This window comes from Eleginops maclovinus, chromosome 8 (assembly GCF_036324505.1).
Source record: "Eleginops maclovinus isolate JMC-PN-2008 ecotype Puerto Natales chromosome 8, JC_Emac_rtc_rv5, whole genome shotgun sequence".
NCBI classification, from domain to species: domain Eukaryota; kingdom Metazoa; phylum Chordata; class Actinopteri; order Perciformes; family Eleginopidae; genus Eleginops; species Eleginops maclovinus.
In genome coordinates, this window is record NC_086356.1 from 19763903 (window position 1) to 19789149 (window position 25247).

At 39.8% G+C, this 25247-nt stretch overlaps 2 protein-coding genes across 9 annotated transcripts in view; both read right to left on the minus strand.

Annotated features, from left to right (window-relative positions):
• The window catches only part of cdk5rap2 (CDK5 regulatory subunit associated protein 2), a 40361-nt gene extending 21815 nt beyond the window's left edge, over window positions 1–18546 (minus strand). For 5 of the 8 annotated variants that reach the window (XM_063890278.1, XM_063890280.1, XM_063890277.1 and 2 more), the window contains exons 1-12: window positions 3371–4515; window positions 3026–3142; window positions 2822–2941; window positions 2637–2729; window positions 2302–2520; window positions 2019–2189; window positions 1786–1896; window positions 1568–1705; window positions 1292–1471; window positions 981–1175; window positions 387–578; window positions 48–177 (exon numbers count right to left, since the gene is read on the minus strand). In XM_063890278.1, coding sequence (XP_063746348.1) covers window positions 48–177; window positions 387–578; window positions 981–1175; window positions 1292–1471; window positions 1568–1705; window positions 1786–1896; window positions 2019–2189; window positions 2302–2520; window positions 2637–2729; window positions 2822–2941; window positions 3026–3142; window positions 3371–4408 — 2704 coding nt within the window. In that variant the 5' untranslated portion in view covers window positions 4409–4515. Of the gene's footprint in view, window positions 1–47; window positions 178–386; window positions 579–980; window positions 1176–1291; window positions 1472–1567; window positions 1706–1785; window positions 1897–2018; window positions 2190–2301; window positions 2521–2636; window positions 2730–2821; window positions 2942–3025; window positions 3143–3370; window positions 4516–6105; window positions 6160–6713; window positions 6862–6948; window positions 7122–7213; window positions 7338–7472; window positions 7550–7989; window positions 8101–9071; window positions 9134–10389; window positions 10446–12737; window positions 12836–18381 lie in introns of those variants that run through there. The other 3 variants (XM_063890281.1, XM_063890284.1, XM_063890283.1) reach the window with 2 other exon arrangements.
• A 2443-nt stretch (window positions 18547–20989) lies between these two features.
• Window positions 20990–25247, minus strand: part of col27a1a (collagen, type XXVII, alpha 1a) — an 87710-nt gene continuing 83452 nt past the window's right edge. The window contains exons 58-61 of the mRNA XM_063890285.1: window positions 25027–25195; window positions 24792–24901; window positions 24126–24344; window positions 20990–23328 (exon numbers count right to left, since the gene is read on the minus strand). Of these exons, the coding sequence (XP_063746355.1) occupies window positions 23182–23328; window positions 24126–24344; window positions 24792–24901; window positions 25027–25195 (645 nt within the window). The 3' untranslated portion in view covers window positions 20990–23181. The remainder of the gene's footprint in view (window positions 23329–24125; window positions 24345–24791; window positions 24902–25026; window positions 25196–25247) is intronic.

The window sequence follows — 25247 nt, forward strand, 5'->3', positions numbered from 1 at the left end:
TTATACATTTTCATGAGATAAGGAGGTTTGAATCTCTAAGGTCTCACCTTCCCTTTCATCCATCTTCTCCTGCATGATTTGGATCGTTTGTCTGAGCTCCAGCAAATGTTCCGACCCCTCCTTCTGTCTCAAATCTACCACAAACTGATCCATCTCCTGACCACGCTGTAGAAGCTTCTGCATATTTACAAGATATCAGGTTAGAGACACGTTGATCCCTTTAGACGTTGTCAAAATATGACACTAAATCATTAGAAGTCAGAACGTAGGAGAGGAGTATGATTTGTGTTACTCTAGGGGATGTTTTCTGTTCCTCTCCTTGTTGGGCTTCTAAGTCAAGCACATGTTACAGCTGAGTGACTGTGTTGTCTCCCAGAGGAACTTACGCTGATGAGGCTGTCTTTCTCAGCGAGCATGGCTCTGAGCCCTGCCGTGTCTAAATGTCTCTCCTGGGCTGCTATGGAGCTGTGCTTCTCAGCAGTGGCAAGCTTCTGCTGCATGTCAGTGAGGTGCCTCCTCAGCTCCTGGATCTCCTGAGTGCGCTCAGACAGCATGCGGTTGTAGTGCTCTGCAGACTCCTGGAGAGAAAAAAACAGATCCAAGAGAGGAAGTGATGTTTATCCTCATTGAGTACTAACAAATGGCATATTTTATATTTGTACAGTATATAGATCTGCAACAATTCTAATATTTTTCTCAGAGATGTCAGAAAATGCTGTTCTAATCCTCTCATGTAGAGATTATCTTATATCATGGATTTTATGTAAGTGAACATGAAAACATTTAAAGACATTTGCCTTTGACTGTGCAGCCCTAGTTTAAATGTGTTAATATATTTTTTAATAGATTTAATTGTTGACACTAACTTCATTCTCTAACTTGCTATATCTATTTCTAATAACCACTTATTTTATTATCAGTGCCATTACATTTCCTTTGCTGTATTCTTTGCTATATAGTTTTCTTAATTAAATGAAGACCTTGAGCAGCTGGTCCTTGCTGCTGATTGTAGCCAACAGTCCTTCCACAGCACTCTCATTGTCAGCGACCAGTCTTTCCCTGGCCTTCACAGCCTCAGCCAACATCGCCTCTGTGACCTTTAACCTCTGGCCCATCTGTTCAGCAAGGTCACGAACATTACTCTGCGATTGGCTCAGCATGGATTCGGCCATTTCCTGTAAACAAAGGTTTTACAGAAGAAGCATCTCAGGTATATGTCCATCCTAATTCAGAGCAGTGAAAAATAAATAATAGTCATGGTTGTAAATATAGCAGACAGTATTTAACTGACATCCATATCCTTTGTCTTGCCCTCCAAAAAAAGCTGCAGCTGAGTGATGATGGAGTCCTTCTCTCTCAGTGATCTGTTCAAGTTGTCTTCTACATCCTGCTTTGCTCTCTGCAGGTTCTTCAGTGTGTTTGCAAGGTGTTGCAGCTCCACATCCTTCTCCTTGATCAGACTGTCAAAACTCTGTAAGTAGAGGAATTAGCAGAAAGATGCATTGGAAAAAAATAATGGCATTAATGATTACTGGAAAAAAGCTCATTTCTGGGTCATGGCTCATACATTGATTGTCTCCTCGTTGTGAGACAGCAAGTTGTTGAGTCTTTCCAGGTCTCTCTCCTTCTCCCTGAGAGATAGCTGCAGCTGGTGTATGTAATTGTCTTTTTCCTCTATGGCAGCAAACTTCTCATCCAGCACTTGCTGTGAGAGAGACAAGAGCTCCATGTCAGAATCAAATTATAGTTGCTGTGGTGAGACAATTAGAGGGAACGAATGCTCACCTCCAGAGCCCTCTCCTTTTCTTTCAACCTTTGCCGCAGCTTGGAAAGCACATTGTCGTTTCCTCCTGGACTTTTGCTTTGTTCAAAATCTCTGACCATGTTTATGTTCTCCTGAGAAAACAGGGGAAAACTGTGAAAAAGGCCAACCATTCCAAAATACTTGATTCCCACACACACAAACATAGTGAATCTTTTGGTCTAGAATCTGAATATGTTCAATGTAGTCGTGTTACCTGTAGCTGCTGCTCTTTATCAGCCAGAGAGGATGTGAGCCGCTGGATGGTGACCTCATGGGAATGCACTTTTCTTTTGGTTTGATCCAGCAGCTCCTGGTACTGCTGCTCCAGAGCACTCTCTCTGTCTCCGATCTCACCGCTCAGCTTTTTGAGCTGATTGTTCAGATCCTGGAGGGGGAAATGATAATACAGTCACTCTAAATCTGTCTTTTGAATGATGACTGATAACAGAAAAGAGGATTAAAAATGGCTGTAGTCAATAACACAGTTATAGTCTTACATTCAGAGCCTTGTCCCCCTTCTTCTTCTGCTGTTGCAGGTCCTCCAGTTCCAACTCTAGCTGGTCCTTTACCTGCTGCAGGTCAGCCAGCTCTTGCTCCTTCCTGTCCAGGCCCCGCTGCAGCTTTTGGGCTTCAAGCACCTTGGCATGGTGCTCCCCCTGGAGTTGGGCGAGTTCCGTTTGCTTCGTCATTAACAGATTTTGGTGCTCTTCTACTCCCTGAGGAAAATATGCAAAACAGTACCTCTTAGTAACACCATTTGTGAATATAAACACACACCCAGTCATTATTATCATATACAGTTGAGTTGGCTCTATAAAAGTGCAGGACTTGCCTGGTATTTCTGCAGTTGGGCTTTATGTGCTGCTTCTCTAGCCTTGGCCAGAGCATCGTCCCTGTCCTCAATCTCATGACACAGCTCTGCAATCTTTGCAAAACGGAATAAGACAGACTAGTTACAGCATGCACGATACAGAACAATGAGAGCCATACAACTTGTAATGAGAGTATGAACTTTACCTCTTTTTCCTTTTCTTTCAGAACCTGAGTAAATCCCTGGATGGTTTTGTCTCGCTTTAGAGCATTTTTCTTCTCAGAGTTCAGATCATTGTCCTTCTCCTCCAGCTTCCCTAACAAAACCTGTTTGCACAAGAAAAGTGTTTTTACCCAAAGAAACTTCTCATTTTATAAAGAAATATTAAATGGAGTAAAATCTCAATGTACCTTGTTCTGGTTCTGGGTTTCCTCCAGTGTTTTACTCAGGTCATCATAGGTGCTTTTTGCCTGGGTGAGCTTTTCAGTCAGGAGCTTATTGTAGGACTCCACTCGCCTAACCTCACTCTGTAAAATCCAGAGACATGGATCAAGGTTAATTTGTGTCTCACTCTCAATTTAGGTTGTAGGTGAAATGATGAGGCTAGAGGATACTCATGCACAAAATATAAAAATTCAAGCACTTTCAATTACCCATGTCTATTTACATAAAAGGTTTAAAGCCTTGATTGTTTCTCCTAAAATTCACACACTTTGAAGGATTTCAAAGATCCATGGAAATCATGAAAGAACTACCTCTATGACTCTGACAGGAGTGTATTTATCATCAAATTCCTCTGTAAGATCATCAAGAGACTTCCAGTCTGCCTCTCGGTGTCTGCCATTGGCTCTGGTTTTAAGAGGGCCTGTATTGAACCTCTTCAGGACGGGGATGTGGCTCCCTGCAGGGGCAGAGAAGTGTTGCTTGGAGATGCAGCGCAGAATCTGAATTAGGTCAGAGATCACGGAAGGCTGACTTGAGGAACTGCGGTGTAGCGCTCTGACTTGAACCTTTCCTCTGGGGTCATCAGGGGCACCACGTCTGGTAGCAAACGCCTTGCGGTCTCTGGGTTTCAGTTTGTGGGGAGGGTCTGAAGGGGAGTCTAAGGAGAAGTTGAGGGACTGCAGGGATTTGGAGCGATCTTTGACACCAGGTCTGGGCAGTGTACCTTTGCGTTGGACGACGTCAATGTACGTGTTCTGTGATTGGTGGTGTGTGACTCGTGGACCGAGGGTCTTTATAGAGCCATCGAGCCCCATCGCTGATCCCATCCTGCTGCTCTTGAGGCTTGATCGCGCTTGTAATGCCCCTTTACTGACAATTATATCCAGACTCACACACCTTCTCATGCGATTCTCCATGTGAATACTTCCTCGTTCCCTGAAAGGCTGTCCTTCAGAGGCCAACGGAAACCCAGCCTCATCATCGGGACTGCCCATGCTGGAGGTCTGCTTGCAGCTGGTGCTCTCCACATCCCTCTCACAGGCCTGGTTGTTTTTGTTGTAGACGTGGATGATGCACTGGATCAGGTGGTCTTTATCCGCCTGCAGCTTCTGGATCTGAACATTGTGCTCCTCCTGCAGCTGGCTGATGGTAACATCGCACTGTACCACCTTCTCCAGCTGGAACGCACATTTCCCACAGAGGAACTCCCCGCGGCCGTCACGAGTCACCTCCCAGCCCAGCACATGGGACAAGATGACTTGTAGCTTCCTCTGTGCTGATGGGCTGAAGATCCAGCGACACTGGCTTCCCACCAGACGAAGGGCACATATGCGACACGGTTCCTTCATGGCACTTTAAATCTTTAGATTCCAGATTCCCCCACTTAAAATGAGCCAGCCCAGTGACCTAATAGTCATCAAACCGCCAACCATGCAATAGCCATCTACCATTTCCCTCACTGCAGCAGCAGGAGAAGCAGAGAGGAAAATGACAGAGTAAAGCGCAGTATAAGCTCTAAGCTGCCAGTAATCCCTGCTCCGCCTCTATTCCACTCTCCACAACACATTCAATCAGATGAAATCCTCTAGGACTGCTGCAGGGTTATGGCCGCTGCCCGACCATCTGTAGTAAACCATCCCACAGATAGCATCAATTATAAGGACCGGCCTCATGCCGGGTGCATCTTTAGGGGACTATGGATAACAGAAGCAACAAACCAGTTCTATAGAGCACAACCTGGCAGGCAGTACATATAAAACAAATCTAATCTAGGATTAGAAGAGGTGTTTCCTAGCAATCACTTTCCATTACACTCTGGTGAAGCCACTGGAGTCTTGCCATGCCGCTGTAGCATCCCTGGTAAACATGCTGTCCATAATCTTACCCTTCACAATACTTGCAGCATATTCATTTGTTTCCCCAGTCTGAATAACACTGACATGTCACGCCTTTTTCCTTTAAATAAATTAGAATAGATATAAATAACTCTCACAGGTCTCCAGACAGCAATGGTAATCCAGTCTTAACACCGTGACCCGAGTCTAGACGCCAGCAAGGAACCATGGTTACTGTCAAACAGCCTTCTACTCTGAACATCTACAACACAGAACCCTTCACCAACTGCTCGCAATGTTTTGATAACCAATTTCAAACTGAATTGAATGTGTCTATATGGTGGGAAATACTTAAGCTTTTGAAAGAGACTGTTTTATGTTTTGGAGACCTGGCTGTGAATAGCAGCAACAAAGAGTTTCAACAATAAGAAACTGCCAAATATGAGTAACATTGAAAATGATCAGGTCACCATAACATTAAACCTTTAAACATTTAAGTTAAAGTTTGGTTTCGTAGATTATTCCATGCAGTAAGTGTAGAAAAACAAATCACAAAACATTTAGATAACAAAGATACTGATTTCCATTTTTCACATTTAAAAGAGAAGATAATTAAGTCGGAGATTGCCTCCACTAAAGAGGCCATCGAATTCCCTTCATTCTCTCCTGGTGTTGAAGTACAAAACTTCACCATAATGACATATAAACTATAGGATATCTTCAAAATGTCACTCATCAATCATTAAAAAACTTAATATGAGCCAAACAACAGGGATCATAGTTGATGTCAAGGATACAACCAAATAGAATATAGATAAGAGAAGTACATTTAAAGGATGCAAAAGATCAGGCAGATTGTTTCTATTATGTAAGCGTCCTATTGTAAAACCAACATTAGATTGCCTATTAAAGGCCCAACATTCTCACAACCACTTTTTGTGAAGCAGGCTACACAAATAAAACAGCACCAGGGGGCCCACAGGCAAAGAAAATCATAAAACACGCCAGAGCACACTTCCTGTGGTTCACCAGAACAACATGGGTCAACCCTCTGAAGTTGACAGTGCCTGGACATGATAAACAGAGCCTGTGTCCAGCTGCTGCTCTGAGAGTGTGTGCCTGTGAAGGGCTTTCACATCAGTGAACAGTTACATGAGTTAGTTTTTGGTTGGAGGCAAAACTGTTGCTGGAAATAGAATGGAAATCCCCACCTGAGAGAATGGAGTCGTTCTGTCCTTGTCCCCGTGTAGCTCGTCCCTCAGAGCCTGGGAACACAAGGTCAAAGGTCACTCTATTGCATTTAAATATTGCAAGTAGGATGAAACATAATAAGTAATTTAGTGGATGGAATAGTGGCAATAAATCTATTTTCTCTGAATATCCTATAAATACTCTTAAGACATGGCAAAATAAAGAGTCTCTTTTTATGTTTTTGAACAATCCCTTAAATGTCTTTCATCATGTTTTATGATCATTACCCTAAAACAAAAACCCTTCAATTCAATTATCAACATAAATAAATAACACAAAGATGTCCTGATGGTATATAATATGCTTTGTCTTTGAAACAACTTGAACTTATATACTATTAAAGTGTTATGTAATATATTTAGTTTGATAACCGAGTGTAACCAAATGGAAATGGGGAAAAAAGCTGTCCAGCTTTGCAATGTGGATTTAAAATGTGAATGTCAGCATTATAATGACGGTTCTTACTATTTGGTAAAGGTCTACAAATGACTTTAAATATTGTGTAACACTTAAGATAATATCAAACAGTACAAATGGGTGTGAGAATAAAAGCTCCAAAAAGTCATACCTCAAGTTCCTGATCTTTCTTGGCTATGAGATCTGACAGATGCTTGAAACTCTCAGCTGATGGTTGATCGCCCTCTTGGTCTGCACTTTTCTTCTGATGGATCGCAGCTTCCTGGTTCTTTAAAGTGATCTTGAGCTGCTCAATTACACTGAAGTGAGGGAAAAGAAAAACATTTAGACAAATAAAACATTTAAAAAATAAAACATATTCATTGTCTTTCCTATTGTGATCCTACCTGTCTTTTTCCTGCAGAGCCTGCTGCAGGTCTTGTGCTGGGCTAGTATCCGGGGTGAAGGCACTCAGTGGACCCAGGGCTTGGAACTGCTTTTCCATGTTGATGTTCTTCAGCTTCTCCTGCTCAGCGATGGCTGCCATCTTGTCAACCTCTTCCTCAGCTGTTTTCAGACACTGAAATTAAGGAAGAAGTGAGACAACAGCCCCCTTAACTCCCTTGGGGTTGAAGCAGAAAGTGCTGCTCTCAGTAACTAGTAAAGACTCACCTGCTCTAGGTCAGCTATCCTTTTGTTGAATGCTTCTCGTAGTGCTTCCATCTCTCTACGAGCATGCTCTTTCACACGCTGGGGTTCTCCTGACTCTCGTCCTGCAAGACTCTCCAGCGCTTTCCTGATAAGCAAAGATGGGGCAGATTAGTTATCGAACACAATTGTATCACTTTGCTTTAATGACATCTTTCTGCCTACTCATGTCTTTATTTGACTGAATTCCACAAACATATAGCTGAAACTGAAGCATACTCACGATGCAGACACGAGGAGTTCATGTTTCTCTGCCAGGTCTCTCTTCATCGACTCCAGCTCCACCTTCAGCTCAATGTTCTATAAACACACAACATTTGGTCAATTACAGCACAATTAGAACATCTGTGTCACAACAGGAACATATTTTAGAGGTTCCTTCTGCAGTGTTAACATTTTCATATTAATGAATCCCTCATTTTATCTTAGGGTGTGTACATGAAGAGAACATTCTTCTAGGACACCTCACCTCTCAAAAGGAGAAATAAAAGAAGCGAAATAAGCACATTTCAGAGGGCTTACATCTCACTCACTCAAACAACAGAAAGCAGGACAGACGTTCTAAGATTAAATATGGTGATTTTGGTTTTAAAAAAATCCAGCTTTTGTTTTGGTGAAGTTGTGATCTCAATCAGTCCCTGAGGGAAACACGGAGTCATATGCAACATGGTGACACAGAGGGTCAGTGAAAATCCAGGACAAAGACTTTAATACAAGTTTTTGCGAAGTGAAATAAATACCGTTTTGAAAATGTCCTCAGTGGAGTCATCACATTTCTGCTGCATGCGCTCCTCCATGAAGTAGATGCGCAGCTTTAGGTTAAAGTTCTCTTTCTTCAGAGCTGTGATTTGCTGCAGATGATTAACAAAAACAGAAAATTGATTGATCAACAAATAAATAAATAATTTTATTAAGTGATGTTGCCTTTTTTCCATCCTAATATAACAAAAAAAAGGCATCCAAACTTTTACTTTACATGATTTTGGTATTTAATTTCACCTTCTGTTCATCTATTTCTTTCTAATATGTATATATTTTTTCTTACTTGCAACATCAGGTTTATTGCACTATTTTATGTATTTTTTAAGTAAAGTATATTTTATATTGCATTGTTGGGGAAGCCTGGGACTTTGAGTTTCATTGGCAAAAACTACACTGTAGCTATTGTGCAAAGTAAGATGATATAATTTGGGTCAAAATAAATAAGCTATTTATCTTTGTTTGAAAAGCCCGACAACATGTTTACGTGGTAGAACAGGGTCATGTGCATGGTTCATGTTAAAATGAAGGGATGTCTTCATTCTTGTATGTGTGTTTGAGTGCGAATGTGTGTGAACTGGACTGTGCATCATTGTGCTGCGGGCTGGGAACAGCATACATCTGGTGATGGGGGTTGGGTAGACTGTCAGAGGGAGGAGGCAGAAGTCTGGACCCCTCTGTAAAACCTCTAATCATGAAGCCAGCCCGGCAGCACGAGCCAAAACATCTTAGCATGCATTCCTCTCAAATGCTGAAATATAGACTTTAACTCATCCTCCTCTCCTCCCTCCCTCACACACTTCATCACCATAAATGGTAAGTGTGGCTGGGTTTTCATCAGAGAGGATCAGGTTTAAGAATTGCAATCGCTTGTTGTGGTGGGGTTAAGCTTGACTACATTAACTCATACTGACACAGATTTAATGTATTAGCAATTAAATACATTAATAAACCAATGAAAAACACATGGTAACATTATTAAAAAAAAGGCTTTTGGTAAACACTGTTTCACTACTTAACTCATGTTTAAGAAACTTCATGCCAATTACCAAACATCACTCACGTTCTCATAGTCCTTCATGGTGAGAGCTTTTATCGGGGACATCTTGTCAGGGAAGGACGGAGCTGTAAAAAAAAAAAGTGATGAGCTTTAACTTGTGTAACAACAGCACTATGGTCTCCATATCATAGAGAATCCTCCATGCATACAGGAATGTATTTATTTTAGAGCGATAAAGAGACAGCAGAAGTGTTCTTCTCTGAAGAGGCTTCAGAGGTGAGACAGCTTCTGGAGAGCTGCCATGTTTAAACCAGTTGGAAGCAGCCCACAGCTGATCATGTAACAGAGTCCAAAACACATTTCACAACACGGACTCCTGATACATAGCTTGATGAAGCTCAAACTTGGGGTATCAGATGCTTGTCTATCCACATGGTAAGTCAGGCAGACTTTGGTTTTTATACTTTTTGTTGATGTTTGTGTATGTCAATGTCTTCAATATAAACATACATCTCTAGATATTTGTACAGAGCATATTCATTACACTTAAGTCTTAATTCCTGGATGTAGGATCACTTCAAATTACTTGAAAGAATTTAGGAGAGACAGCAGCAGGAGACTAAAGACGTTTGCTCTGCTGCAATGTGTGGAACTTAAACATTACAGTTCGATGTATTTTTGTACAATTTAAGTATGTGGGGGAGAAGAACAGGAAGAGTTTATTTAAAATAAGGTTTTTCGGCCGTCGTATAGCTCAGTTGGTAGAGCTGATGGACCATGTACTGGGGTTTGCGTGTCTCCCCTCTGTCTCCCCCTTTCATATTTATCTCTCTATTAAAAAGGCACTGTTTTTCTCTCTTTTCTTAATAGAAGTGTGTATCTAGTATCTTTTCTGACTGCGACTTGAACAACAAAAGTGATCGGTAATGTCTGCATTGTCTGTGGATTTTTTTTTCTCCCAATTAATAGACAACAAAATATAAAATGATGGCCTTCAGATTAGTTTTTATTAAAAACAATCATAAAATGCAGCCTTTCACACAAAACAAGACAAAACATAACAAACGTCAGTGTTCTGCCTAGATATGCTTTTCCATGTGACCAATGTTTCAAAAAGTCACATAGGCTGACCTATATCTAGAGATAATTTGCTTACTGGCTTGTTTGTATTGTTCTAACCGTGTATATATTACTGGCACGCTGTAGGGTTTAATTAGAGAATTAGCTAATTAACATCATACAGCTAATCCCTTTTCGCAGCTTTGGGACATAACAGTGGGAGGTCACAGCAACGATTCAGCAGCCGTATTAATTAATACACAAGGGGAGACACAACCTGAACAAGGCAAAAAGCAGAGTACAAAAAAAAGTATTTCTTTACCTGTCATGCTGTCCATGGAAAATTCTCCAGCATCTATGGAGTCTGGCAGTCTGCAGCTGAGGAAAGAATCGTTCTGTTAGCAATGCAACCTCGATACAAATATTAGGAAAAGGCATCTCTGTTACAATGTCAACAAAAGACAATTTACTTCTATTTTTTTATCAAAGTAACCAATGCAAGCTCTGCATTCTAACCGATTGCATAGACTTACTATTTTATTATGGTTTTTGTACAACATATAAAGAGCCATGTTTATGCATTACTCACGCTGGCCAGTTCCATTGAGCCTCAAGAACAATCCATAAATAGCTCAAGAATGACTCTCTGCTTCATTTACATCCACTCTTGCAGCGTGTGTGTGTGTGTGTGTGTGTGTGTGTGTGTGTGTGTGTGTGTGTGTGTGTGTGTGTGTGTGTGTGTGTGTGTGTGTGTGTGTGTGTGTGTGTGTGTGTGTGTGTGTGTGTGTAAGTGTGTAAGTGTGTAAGACCATGTGCAAGTGGCAGCCCAGCTCTCATGTACAGACAGACAGACAGAGCGACAGGAGAGAGAGAATGAGAGGAACCGGAGGACCGGGAGGCTTTCTTTGGTAGACAAGCAGCCTACTGTGGCTCTGAGCATCACAGAGATGGGACAGTGGCGTCACACGCAGACAATCGCACCAAACATCAGCATCACACATCTGGACCACAATGACACAAAGGGAACCGGGGTCTTACTGCCGTACATACTAATGTAAATATGCTGCTTATGAAATCTGTTTTGAAGAGTAAAATGACCTGAATGAACAAAAACAGAACTATTTGGGACCAAGCTCATCGCCCTCAACCTTGAACCTTGTATCTAATAATATATCCAGCAGTGGCTCAGTCAGTAGGGGCTTGGACTGGGAATCGTAAGGTCGCCGGTTCAAGTCCTATATAATTCAGCATTGCGTAACTCCTTCCCATACCTCCCCAGGCTGTGGAGGCACATTCGCTCTGCTGCTTCTCTGCCATATTACTCAGCAAAGATCTTCGCTGACAGCATGATTTCTTTTATATTTCATGTCTACATATTCTTAAATGTCATGTTTATATGTAGGATTTAGCAGATTGTGCTCAATCTTGGAGTCAATAAAATACAATAAAAGAAAATATTGGAGGATGAATTACGTGTTTGTAAAACAGTCTCTGTATCACCATACGAGTGTTAAAGAATGTATTGCTATTGTGAAATTTTATAGAAATTCTTTCCAATTCAATTTTATTTCTACATGTTCTATAACCATGAATGCCTCAGCTATAATTAAGCTTCCACTGTGAGGCTGCAACAAAAAACCATAATGACACTGCTGATCTTCCCCCGCTCTGATTTGCTTTGCCACCCAGCAAACACTACAATGTTAGCCAACATGAAACACCATCATTCAGTAAATTACAGTGCATAAAAAAACATACAGTCCCTATCAAAATTGGACTTTTACAACATTGAATCCCAGTTGAAATTTGGTGTTGTAATACTGCCAAACAAAAAAAAACAAGTCAAATCAAACTCATGTCAAATGATCCAGAATTTGAAGTGCTACAATGATAAACTATAACGCCTGGCGATAATAAGTAGCAGCAAAACAATCCTCCTGAAAAAGAATGTAAAGTCAGTCAAATTGTTGACAAATTATTGCATCAGTGAGGTTTCACATGCTAAGCAACCCCTTCCTGTGTTAATGGAGAGGAAGCGCTCTACAACAGGAGCCATGATAAGAGTTAAAGCACCAAACAAACATGTGAAACAACGTCCATAGAAACTGACACAAATGTCACTCGCCCATAACATAATAGGTGACATTAAAACACAAATGTGTTATTGTAAGAAACGCTGCATGTGTTACCCCTCCAGCACAAAGTGGAAACAATGTAAGAGTCATAAACACTGACTTCCTCCTTTTTCTTCTCACTTTGTTCCACTGCTAGAGTAAAAAATGGAAGCAGCTACACTTACAAGCATTTCACTGACAGTAGTTAATGCAAAACAACATTAACTAAGCCGACTGACATCACGCAAAGACATATTTCTTTCTGAACTAAAAGGGTACAGTGAATCAGGTTTCAGAATTACTGAATAAGTAATTCACACCACACATATCAGCTAACATCTTGGATTACTGAGGAAGGCTTACCACCTGGATGACTGCTTCTACACAGGACACAGCTGGGCTAGGTCATTTAAAAAACCAAGGGCACAAATGTAAAAACATAAAATCTATAACTAGATTTTCAGTCCAGCGGTAAGAGTTATAGACTAGCTATATTCCTGCACAAGCCAACAAAGCACATATAAGGAGGAGAGCAAATAATGCACAGTCCACCTACCCCAATCACTTCTCTCATGTCAAGGAGAGCACGCGGGAAAAAACAAGTATGACATGTTAATCCACATTGTGCAGAGAGTGCAAAGAGACGCTGCTTCAGTCTGAACCCCTCTGAAACTGTCACTGAGAATTTCCGTTTTCTTTCACATCTGACAACAAGCCGACCTACCAATCACAGTGATATCACAGCAACATGCAATGAGCTGCAAATGACTTAGAACGGAAATCACTACTGCTAGTGTACATGGGTCAGTGACGTGGCGCATTGATTTGCACTTCCAGGAGCAATAAATATTATATATTAATATAAAATAAGTTTAAAATTCTATATAAGCTTTAATCTCGTATTATTTGTCCTCCTCACTGTTCATAATTATGTGAAAAAATCAAAATTAGGTAACTTTTAGACTATTAAAGTGGTCAATTGTCATATGGTCAAACAGCATTCACTTAAACTTATTTAAGACAACTGCATTAAAAATGATTAAAAATGATCAAAGATTATCAACTTTTTAATTTGGCATATTTTTTCAAGTCTTAAGATAAGCATATTAAAGTATCAGTGAGATAGAGTTTCAAGAAATGTCATTAGTATCTAAAACAAATTGTTCCGCAAAGACACATTTTCCCTATGTCATATGGTCAAACAAAGTTTGGAAGCCATTTTGGACCTGCATATTAATGACTCAAGTCATGTGACATGGGATGTCATCACTCAGAGGACCCCTGAAGACCACCCAAGTTGAAGGTGAGTTTAAGATTTTGCTCCTGAATTTCAGTTATTTTCACCGTTTCCAGTGCGGTACCATGTGTCGCAGATTTGGGTGTCATATGGTCAAACGCCAAAAAAGGGAATAAATAGTTTAAATTTGGAAATATTATTGATTTACATGTGAAATATAAAGTATAAAAGCCAAGGTCAAGGATGAAGTTATAAGTAGGTGGCCAAGCAACTGCCTGTTATCAATGACAAAGCATGAAACTGTCATAAGGTCAAACAATAAATGTCATATGGACAAACGGTTTGACCTTATGACATGTTGTTGTACCATATGACACTGGGCATTTAACTGAATTATTTAGTTATTTCTTAATGGTTTTACTACATATATAGTTTGTACAACTAATATGAATTAATATTAATATATATAATATATTTCTGCCTATTTTTAACTTTTTTTCACATTTTTACAGATGCCTCTTTCTAGTAAGGAGAGGTATGCACGTTTCCGTGCAAAGCTAATGGCAGATCCTGCTGCTAGAGAGGAAAACCTAGCCAGGAGGAGGGAAAGGTATAACTGTGAGAGTGTATGATGTCAGGAATGCCAGTATTGGCCAGTTATGTCTAGGGTTGGGTACCGAAATCCGGTACCAATATGGCACCGGTTCCTATATGACCGGTACCTACCGGACCGAAACGCAACGTTAATTTCGGTGCTTCCTTTCGGTGCCTGAGCTGATTGAAGTACTGCCACTGGTGGCCTAAAACGGACGATACAGCCAACATAAGCATCACATCACTGAGCTAGTTAACGTTACACTACTGATGACTCCGTCCTGACAGTAGGTCACGATAGCCTAACGTTGTATGTATCTATGAATGAATATATATATCAATTAATGTACCTATGTATACCCGCAGGCAACGGCAGAGGAAACAAGCTGGAGAGGGTAATCATTACCATACCGTCAAAGAACTGACAACAGTTGCACATGCAAAGAAGAAGGAACAGTGGAGGCTCCATCAGAAAAAATGCAGAGAGAAAAAGAGGCAGGTGGAGGCATTGATGAATTTGACACCGGTGTCTGAAGACTCTTTTGTGGACGAACACCATGACCATCCTGAGCCATTCCAACACTTCTCACCACCTGGGCCATCCCAACACTCCACACCACCGGGGCCATCCCAACAATGTTCAACCCCTCATAAACCCCCAAAGAAGACCACCTCCAGCAGTCGAACAGGGCAACGTACAAAGAAACTGAGGGAGGAGATAGCACAGCTGAAAAGGGACCTTGTCAAAGAAAAGAGAAGAGCAGATAGATGTCGGAAGAAAGCGAACAGGTTGATGATAACAAAACGCAGAAAAGAAATAAAAAACAGATCAACAAAGATTTTCAGGAAGGGGCCAGCAAGAAGACGGAGTGTGGTGGAGTTCCTCACTAGGGATGAAAACAGCCGTCTCCTACCTGGAAAAAAGGACACGGTTTCAAAGGACAGGGTTAAGGAACAGCGTCGTGTGTTGTCGAAGTCGCTTAAAGAGCTCCACAAGGAGTACAATGCAGAGGTAGGAGAGGGATGTGTAGTGTCTTACCGGCAGTTTGTTCGTCTCCGTCCATTTTATGTAACTGAGCCAAAGGCTAATGACAGAAACACATGTGCTTGCTTAGATCATGAAAATGTTAGCCTCCTACTGGAGAAACTACACCAGAGTGGCCTTGTAGCCAGTAAAAGTACCACTGAAGCACTTGGCAACATTGTGTGCGATATGAAAAGCCGGGAGTGTATGCATAGGCTGTGTACGAAGTGCTGCTACACTGAGATGGAGCCACTCCTACCAGATGAATCCGGCCAGGTGTCGTGGAGTCAGTGGCAGAGGGAGAAGGTCTGCACTGATGGAAAAACCTATTCACATTTTGTGAAGAAAACTCTGACTGGGACGTGGGCGGATCTCGTGAAGAGTTTCAATGAAAAACTTGACAGATTGGCCAAGCATCAGTATACGTGGATTCATCAGGTGGAGAAATGCAGAGAAGTCAAGAACAGTCTAAAACACCATGAGGCTGTAGTCCACATGGACTTTTCAGAGAACTACGCCTGTAAGCTGAATGTTGAGGTCCAGCACTTCCACTGGGGGGGGAGTCGAAAACAGGCCACTGTCCATACATGCATGGCTTACACGGAAGAGGGGTCACAAGCTTATGCCACAATATCTGACTCCTTAAGACATGACGAGCGGGCAGTATGGGCACATTTGAAGCCTGTGCTGGATGACATCCAACGCAATCCAAGAATCACCACTGTGCACTTCATGAGTGATGGCCCACTAACGCAATATAGGAATAGGAAAAATTTCTATCTGATGTGCACCTTGCCTTTTATTCGTGGCATTAAGGAGATGACATGGAACTTTTCAGAGAAGGCACATGGAAAGGGGGCGCCAGATGGTGTTGGTGGCTCAATAAAAAGGATTGCCGATGCATTTGTGCTTCAAGGAGGTGATATCCAACACCCTGAAGAATTGTTTTCCTTTCTGGAAAAGTCAAATTCGAGTGTCAAGTTCCATTGGGTATCAGAGGCTGACATCGCCAGGGTGGATGAGGCAGTGCCAGATGTTTTGCCAGTAGTCAGAGGCACTTTGGGTATTCATCAGGTGACAACAAACACCCCAGGCAAGATCTCCTGCAGAGAACTGTCCTGTTTTTGCCATCGTATGGGACTTTCCTGTGAATGTGAATCACCCTCAGTCCTAAATTATAATACTGAAAAAGCTGCACCCTCTGCCACCATTCCGACCCAAGATGACGTGGTTGGAAAGATGGTTATAGTGTCTTATGACAAAAAGCCTTTTGTTGGGCAGGTACTGAAGGTCGTCGGAGAAGAAGTCGAGGTCTCCTGTATGCAGCAGTCTGGGACGAAGAATTGCTTTGTATGGCCCCAAATCCGAGATGTGCTGTTCTACTTCCAAACAGATGTCATTGCTGTCATCTCAGAACCAGAGCCATCAACCAGTCGAAGCTCAAGATTGTCACTTGAGGACTGGGAAAGATTCATATTGGTGTGAAAAGTTGAGCAATGACCAGCCCTTTGTGGTAGTTGTGTGTGTACGTGTCAGTGTGTGTGCGTGCATGTGAGTGCATGGGTGGGGGGCGGAGGATGTTTGTTTATATTAATGAAAGATAAAGTTACTGTTTCAACGATGTTACTGTAATGTTTTGTTAAACGTTTTTTTTGTAGCCAAGGGAAAATCACAAATCAGTTTGAGGAATCTATCGATATGAAACATGAGCTTTGATTGTATTGTTATATTGTGTTATTGTACATTTTATGATATTAGGTTGTTCATAACCTTTTGATGGCAGATATGAATGTAACTGTTCTTTTCTTTAACTGAGTAATGAATTTTTCACAATTTCTCAACTATTAATAAAAGGTTCACTTGTTCTTTGAAACTATTCTGAATTGACCTACATCAATTTAATACATTCAAAATGCAAAGAAACATTGACATTGCATGTCATACGGTCAAACAAAATATGTCATATGGTAAAACACTGAATTTTATAATAAATCAAATTAATAATTTGTTATTCTACATGGTTAATGAATGTAATGGAGGAGAGATAGTATGATATATAAATATATATAACCTTTGACCATTTTTGATGAATTTATAGCAAAAAAATAGAACAAATGTTAAAAGGTGAGACGCCGTAGTCATTAAAAAACTAAATATCTAGTATTTGTTGTGTAAGTGTTTATATTTTGAATTAGTTATAGAATACTAACATATCAACTATTACATTTTTGGTGTTTTTTAACTGTGACATGAATATCAAATTTTATTTATTTAAAAAAATAATAACGTTTCACCGTATGACATTTTCAAGGACTGTATACAATGAAACGCATTAAAATTCCATATATTGTTATTTTTAACAAAGGGCACTTATAAAAACTGAAAATATACATATAGATTTACACAAAAAAATCAATATTGGACTTCTCTTATCATTTTAATTTGTTTACTGTTTTGAAATTCTAAAACGTCACTGACCCACATATGACAGGCTCTCTGCACCACGCTTTGTATTGCACTGTTGATTTTTCATTATGGTTTGGGACTCCAGATATTGAATTGGTTGAGACAAACTAGCAGTACGAAACTAAAATTGTTGTCTGTTGTGTTGTTAACTTTAAAGCAATGTGTCCATTAGTAGGAATATGTTTCATTAACTTTATGGCAATGGCAAAGTATATATGTATTACATCTACATTTGAACACATTGTTTGATTGGATGCAAACTGCATTTCGTTGTACTCTGCAATGACAATGAAGTTTAATCTAAACTAATTTCGAATGATCTATATTAAAGAAAACGTGTAGAAATATCATTTTAAACATAACGCTAAACATAAGAATACATTAGCAGCATGAGTGAAATACAGTCAATGCAACGTTACCACGCAGCAATACAAAATAAAAAACACTAACATATTCGTGACCGTATGTAACGTTAGTCAGTCAAATATGTTACTAAAAGAATTGCTTCCAGGACGATTGTCCAATTTAAATTGTTAGCTTCTACAAATAGCCATTTCAATATTATGTTAGATCATGTGAAACTATACAGATAAATATCATGCGTGTGAGTCAGATTAACTACAAATTAAACCAGACATAATACATTTTACGAGATATAACGGTATAACAACTATATACAAGAAGCTATACCGGTATGTGGCTAACTACTGTTTTTTTTTATGTTTACGTTGTATCATCTGAAGACAATTTGAGTGTGTCTGTGTTGTACCAGTTATTAGTCGGGCCCCGTTCAGCGGTAACTAATGTGGATTATTGGGTTAGCTATAAAGTACTCAAACATGCTAATGTAGCTCGCTAGCTATCGTTGGTGGGTTTTACCTTCCGTTAATGTCAACGGGGAGCGTCAAATCAGCCCCCACGACGGAGTCCATGATAGAGCTTCAGTTATCGTGTGTTATCTCCAGAATAATAGTACATTTTACAGACTAAAGCTATTGAAAAGTTCAAAAAGCGGGACGGAATTCAAAATAGTCCAGGCTACCGCCATCATGATATGGTAGACGTCACCATTGTGGACGTTAGGAACTGGCGATGCCTTCAGGTTCTGTGGGAAATATTTTTAATTTACGTATGAAACGCTACAGAATATGCTTTTAAAAAATATGAGTATCCCGATATAAATTCCAAAAACACATATAAGATGCCTCACTTATGTTACTTCCATCTCAGTATCAGTTACAACAAATATTGAATGCAAGTTTACTGTTTACGACTTCACAATAAAGAATTTACAAGCAATAGAAAGGTAGCACATAACAGGGTGGATACCGGGTAAACACGATTGGCCAAAACAAACTTTGGGGCGGGATGTAGAGGCTCAAAATACAGACGCTCCTTTGGTGACCAGCCATGTAATATTACCATCTCTGACAGCACACTTCTAAGAAAAGTCACGTGCTTTTATTTAGTGAGCCCAAGAATCTATATTTTTGGTATATTAACATGATCAAGGTCATACAAAGGGCATGCAACTCAAACTAACTCAACGTTATTTATATACAGTTGTGGAAGAAACAGACGTACACTACAGAAACATGTTGTCACTGAAGCTGGGGGGGGGGACGTTATTTAAGTAAAAGCACACAAATAGTAGTAGGCCTACCAAGAAGGACTTAAAGATAAATAAACTGTCCTTGGATAATTTTTCTGACTGAACCGTCTTATATTCTTCAAAGAGTATGCCCAAACGTAATTTGTGTGTGTGGTGAGTGTTTATAGTGGGTGTGTTGCATGGTGGCGTGGAATAACTAACACTTACTGCTGCTGAGTAAATTATAACATTCAGTAGGAATACAGTCTGGGAACGGTATCACTCATTATGCTAAATTCAGGAAAGGGATGAGACTTGTTTATCTTCCTTGGTGTAAACAGCTGGGTCACATGGAACGAATAAAGAAAGCTATAGCGACATCATGTGGTGTATCCCTTCATTTCAGCTGGGCTAGGGTACATTTACAACTTCCTTTAGGGGTGTGGGGTTAAATTGTCATGCTTTTATTCCAAAACATAACCAGAAGTTAGCTTGTACTTGAGTTAAAGTAGAAGTACCATAGTGTAGGACTAATTTTTACAAGTAAAAGTCCTGCAATCAAAATGTTACTCAAATATAAGTAAAAAAGTATTAGCATAAAAATATACTTAAAGTACCAAAAGTAAAAGTAATCGTTATGTAGATTGCTAATTTACTCCATGTGTAACTAAAGTCTGATTTAAGTGTTGATTATATTTCACATCCATTAGTCCAAATCTGCAAAGTAACTAAAGATATAAAATGAATATAGTGTAGTATAAGTACACCAGTGACGTGCGGTGAGGGGAGGCAGGTGAGGCCGTGCCTCACCTGTCATCATGAAAAGTAAAATGAAGAAATAAATGTAATGATCATATTTATCCAGTTGTTTGTATTATAAAGTTATTTTCCTTTTAATTTCACCAGTTTTACATTATTTTGATCCAAAATCGCTGAATTTTCATATTCACGTTCAAACACTGAGAACGGCTGCTCGGTGAGGCACCAACCTGCTGACATGCTATACAGTGAGACTGGTCTGTATGTCGCTATTAAAATGTTCAAACACTCTGGCTATATTAACTCATTTCCATACTTTAGCTGGTGTATATAATATACAGTGTTTTTTGTCAACTGTATGTCTGTAACGTGTCTCTTGTGATGAGCAAAACCGCTGCGAAGAGAGACTAGGTGAGGCACGCAGTTCTCCTGCCTCATGGCAGTGGGTGCTTGGTGCTAGTGAGTCCAGTTCAAATCTGATTGTGATGACGTCAGTGCCTCACCAGCCATGAACTTCACCGCACGTCACTGAAGTACACCATTTACCTCTGAATTGTAGTGGAGTAGAAGTACAAAGCAGCAACAAATTGAAACACTTAAGTAAAGTTCACGTATCTCAAAATTGTACTTAAATACAGTACTTGAGTAAATGTTCTTAGTTACTTTGCACCACTGAACATAACACACACTCACACACAATTTGTGTCAAAGGCAAGATATCTTGATGAAAGTCATCATTTTATTGGTAATACTTTGAACCTTTGCACTCTTTTCGAGCAGTAACATTGTATATTTTTTTCTATTGTTGATAAAATATTATTCCAGCAGGGTAGTAGATGCACCAGTACATTTACTTATATTTAGCATTATACTGAAGCACAATTTGAGTTTTTTTAATATTTCAATTTTCACTAATTTATAACTAAACTTCACCATAACTCAGTAAAATATTGTCCTCTTCACTCCACTGCATTTACATGATAATTAGTTGGATGTACACGTTGTTAACGTTACTTTTAGAAACGCATTAGTATTGCATTGATCAAGCTAGGTTCTTGCATTTTTATCTTTCTAAAGTAATTTATGATGTTTGTGGGTATTCAGCTAATCTAGCAGTTAACAATTATAAATCCACACTCAAATTGATTGTATTTATTGAACAAATGGACACTGGACAATTTATAAACAGTAGACAGATAAAGGATGTTGGCACCATAGTTCAGAGTTTTGATGACTAACGGTTTTTGGCAGATATTTCCAAACAGGCATTACATGAGAACGGCAACAGAAAATCTTTATGTAAAAATGTGAGGTATTCTTAGCTCGTTTTATTGTCTACAACAGATTTACAAAAAGAAGAAACACTTTTCACATATTTGCACAATTCTTTAAAACACAAGTTATATTAAAGCAGAGTCCTGATACAGTACATGGTTGATTATCATAGAGGAAAAAACAACATAAAGCAAAATAACAAAAAAATAAAAAAATAAAAGATAATTAACATTGCAATAAATTTGTTCTCTGGAGCCCCAAATTTACACATAAAACATCTATAAACTCCAAAACCAGTTGGGCAAACTGATATATAAAGTTGTCAGAAAGAGTAGTATTGCTTTAACCAACAGAACGTTAACAACATTAAATAACATTAAATTATCAAGAGGGGGTCCACTGTATACAGCAAGCTTTGAACAAGTATACACACTTGTGTCCAGCTAAACAAAGCAACTTTATTTAATCAAGACTATTTTCACTAGTTGTGTTTGTAAAAAAATATTACATACAACTGAGGGGGGGCTTTGTACAGAGCAAAATGTTATGCCTAAAAAAAATACTTCAAACCCTGTGATTTATACTGGATACAAAAGGAGTATTCTTTTCATTTTTATAGTTAATTCTAGAATATGTTCAATCAGAAGAAGCATGTTGGTATCTGCAGCATTGAACAACATGAGGGAACTACTTTGTTTGGGGTGGGGTTTTAGCATTATAGTGCATTATGGAAGCTATGGCAATATATTATATTTGTTTATTTTATCCAAGCAAGCATGCACTATGAACAACAGAATATTTCAGCAAAGTGGTGTTATTACAGCACTATGGTTAGCACCTTAGATCATTTACTTAGCACCATGCATTAGAGAGAGGATTAGATAGAAGACAAAGTTTTTATTTTGATTAATGGACCCTCTCTCCTCTCTCCTGTGGCTCAAAACTCCTCTAAGTCTGTCTATTTAAAGTATGCGAGAAAAAGAGACTCCTGGTCCCATGTGGTGCGGAGCATATAATAACTCCTATCTCCTATTATAAGCCAGGAACAGATACTCCACGGTTGTAGAGAGATTAATAAAACACTATTTAGAACTAGAGCTCTTTCATTTTAATTGTATTACCTCCACAATTCCCATAATCATCAGTGGCATCCGGTTCAATAATGTATGACTGAAAAGCAACAAGTATTAAATGCACTCACTTTAATGTTTGTGTCCATTAGCGTTTCATCAGACGATGTTACTGAGAGCTGACAATTTTTTTACCTACATTTAGGATGTAAATAAAAGCCATGGTGTCCCGTTTCGGAGCACCAGTAAATACAGATGTGATTCCATGCTCATGCCTCTGGATTAATTCACGTTGGCAAGATCATGATGAGCACCTAAGGCAAGTAAAAAAATGGCACCCCTGAAAAAATCCTTCCATATAAGTTTAAAATATCAAATTATCTTCTAATTTTCTATTGCACTTGAAGATTATTTCTTTACATAAGATATACATGTATAAAAGTTAATAATAAGCATTCTTATATATATGTACATTTAACTGATCCCAATTACTTTAATTATTCTCTCTTAACTGAATATAATTCCTGGTATTTCCAAAAGAAAATGCATACAGTTAAAAAAATAAGTTATTATAATGTCCGCAGATTAACTTGGCCTTGGTCTCCCTTCACTTAGCAATGTTCTCGAGAGATTGTGAGGCGTGGAGCCTTTATTTCTCCACGCCGGCGCACTTATGGAGATTCTTCCTGAAGAGCTTGAATAAGCTTTTGCCAAACAGAGAAGCTTTTAGTTGCTTTTAGTGCAAGAACTCCCCTCTCCTCCCCAGCTCTTCTGTCCCCCCCGGCTTCCTCCCTCTGAGTCTGCAGTCCAACGGGAGTTTGGAAGAGTGAAGCGCGATCTGTTTGGAGGGGAGGCTTGTACTCGCTTGGGTTGATTTGCCATGGGTTGGAGGAGGCTGCTCCGATCTCCACGCCCGCATGAGGGTGTCACCTCGGGGGTGATGATCCGTCCCCCTCCATGATCAGAGGACAAACATGGCCGACCTCACAGGAAGCAAACAGGACTGACTTCCAGGTGGTAATGTGAGCCAGGTGTAGTCTCGGGGAGGTTGTAGATGTCCACCACAGGGAGTAGGGAGGGGTCCACAGAGTGGAACACAAAATGGGTTTGGTGCCAGCGGCCATCTTTTATCTGAAACCCAGAAACACAAGACAAGACATAACATTTACAACAAGGGACTCCTAAAACACCTCCACCTGGAGCCTCACGTTCTGCAAAACATCGCGGTGTGTTCCCGCTGTGCATTTTTGTTTGTCTCACATTGAATTGCCCTGCACTTTTTGGATAAACTTGCAAAAAGAGACCACTTCAGCATTATAATTTTCTCTTGTTTTATAATTTATAGGTATGTCTATGAGTTAAATTATTTTTCTAATATTTCATTGTATTCTATAAACTACTGACATTATTTATCTGTGTTGGAATTCAACACTGGAATGGCTGCCATACATCTAGAGATAAAGATTTAAGAAACATTTGGAGTGGTCCCTTAATTTCTTTCACCGTTATCTATAACAAAGAAATATTGCTGAAAATATATTGACATTAAATGGACTTTTACAATTATGTCCAACAACAAAATGTACGCAAATGGGGGTTTTGTATTGTGATTTTCATTTATATTTTCATGTGATGTGAGAAAAAATTGAAATACAACGTGCATCAAATAAACAGATTTGCTATTGTAGGCTTGTATTATTTACCTAGTTTGCTTTATAAAGTAAAATAAAGTCATATCCTTTTCTACAGGTTAACATATCCTGTAATGTAGCCTAAACAGAGCACCGGTCAAATACTTTGTAAGAGCGTGCACTACTACATCCTGCAAACCATACCCAGTGTGATGAGTCTTGTGACATTTATGGCAACACGTTTGGAAGTATGTAAACTTAAGGGCACCAAGCTAGGTAGCATCATGTCAGTCGTACCCAGCAGGAATCTTCTAGGACTTCAGGCTCGAGCTCTCCTCCCGCCTCGAACACCTCCCCGGTCCAGGCCTTGAATCTGACTGAGCCCTGGGAAGCCGGCTGGTTCTCCGCTGTCCTCCAGACGGAGAAATTGAGGCAGTGAACGATGATGTGCTGCTTTGCCTCGGAACTCAGCAGGTGCAGGAAGTTCATCTGGACACGACACATGCTGATCGCTGGCTGCACACACACACGGAACAGGAGCTGGTTAACACATGGTTAGTGCAATATCTCGGTTTTAAAGGAGACACTACAGGTCAATATGGTAACTATGAAAAAGCCAGGTTTTATTTTCCAAGAGAGACTTTTAAATATCTATCAAGCGACTTTGAGTACTCAGAAAAGTGCCATATAAATATAATGTATCATTATCTTATTATATCAGAAAACACAACAGCCCTATAAAGAATATGAATGCAAGTAATGCATAATCTAATATTAACTTCTGGTGACTTTTTGGTAAAGTACATCTAAATGTGAATTTTGGATGAGCCTTGCTGTAGCCTAAAGAAAGACAAGTAGCAATATTGCGAAATACATGTCTTCCACAGAAATATCTCACCCAAAAATGACATAATCTAATGGATTTTGCTCATGTCATATAATCTGTTGTCGTGTCGTAAATACCTTGGAAACTGTGATTGGTTTTAGGCAGGTCTGTCCACCGCCGGTGAAGTTGCAGGACACTTCTATTGTGTCTGAGGAGCAGCCCAGGTTGGGGTCCATCCAATAAGTGCCTGAAACATATTGTGGGTTAGGGTTAGGGTTAGGGTTAGGGTTTATTATCCCGACATAAAATGACTCTTTTTTCTGTCTCCAACACAACACAACACAACACAACACAACACAACACAACACTCACCATCGTTTAACTTGTGTTCACAGCTGTGCAGGTCCCTGCAGATGCGTGCAGGGTTGTCCCGGGTGCCCAGTGGGTTCTTCAGGCTCTGGATCAGGTTACTGAGGTAGTGGAGGGTCTTGAAGATCTCTGCGCCCTGGTCCAGCATCGGCAGGTCCATCACCGGCTTATTCTGGAGTACAAGGCAAAAGATGAGTCCATGCAGTTTGCAAAAACATGTCAAA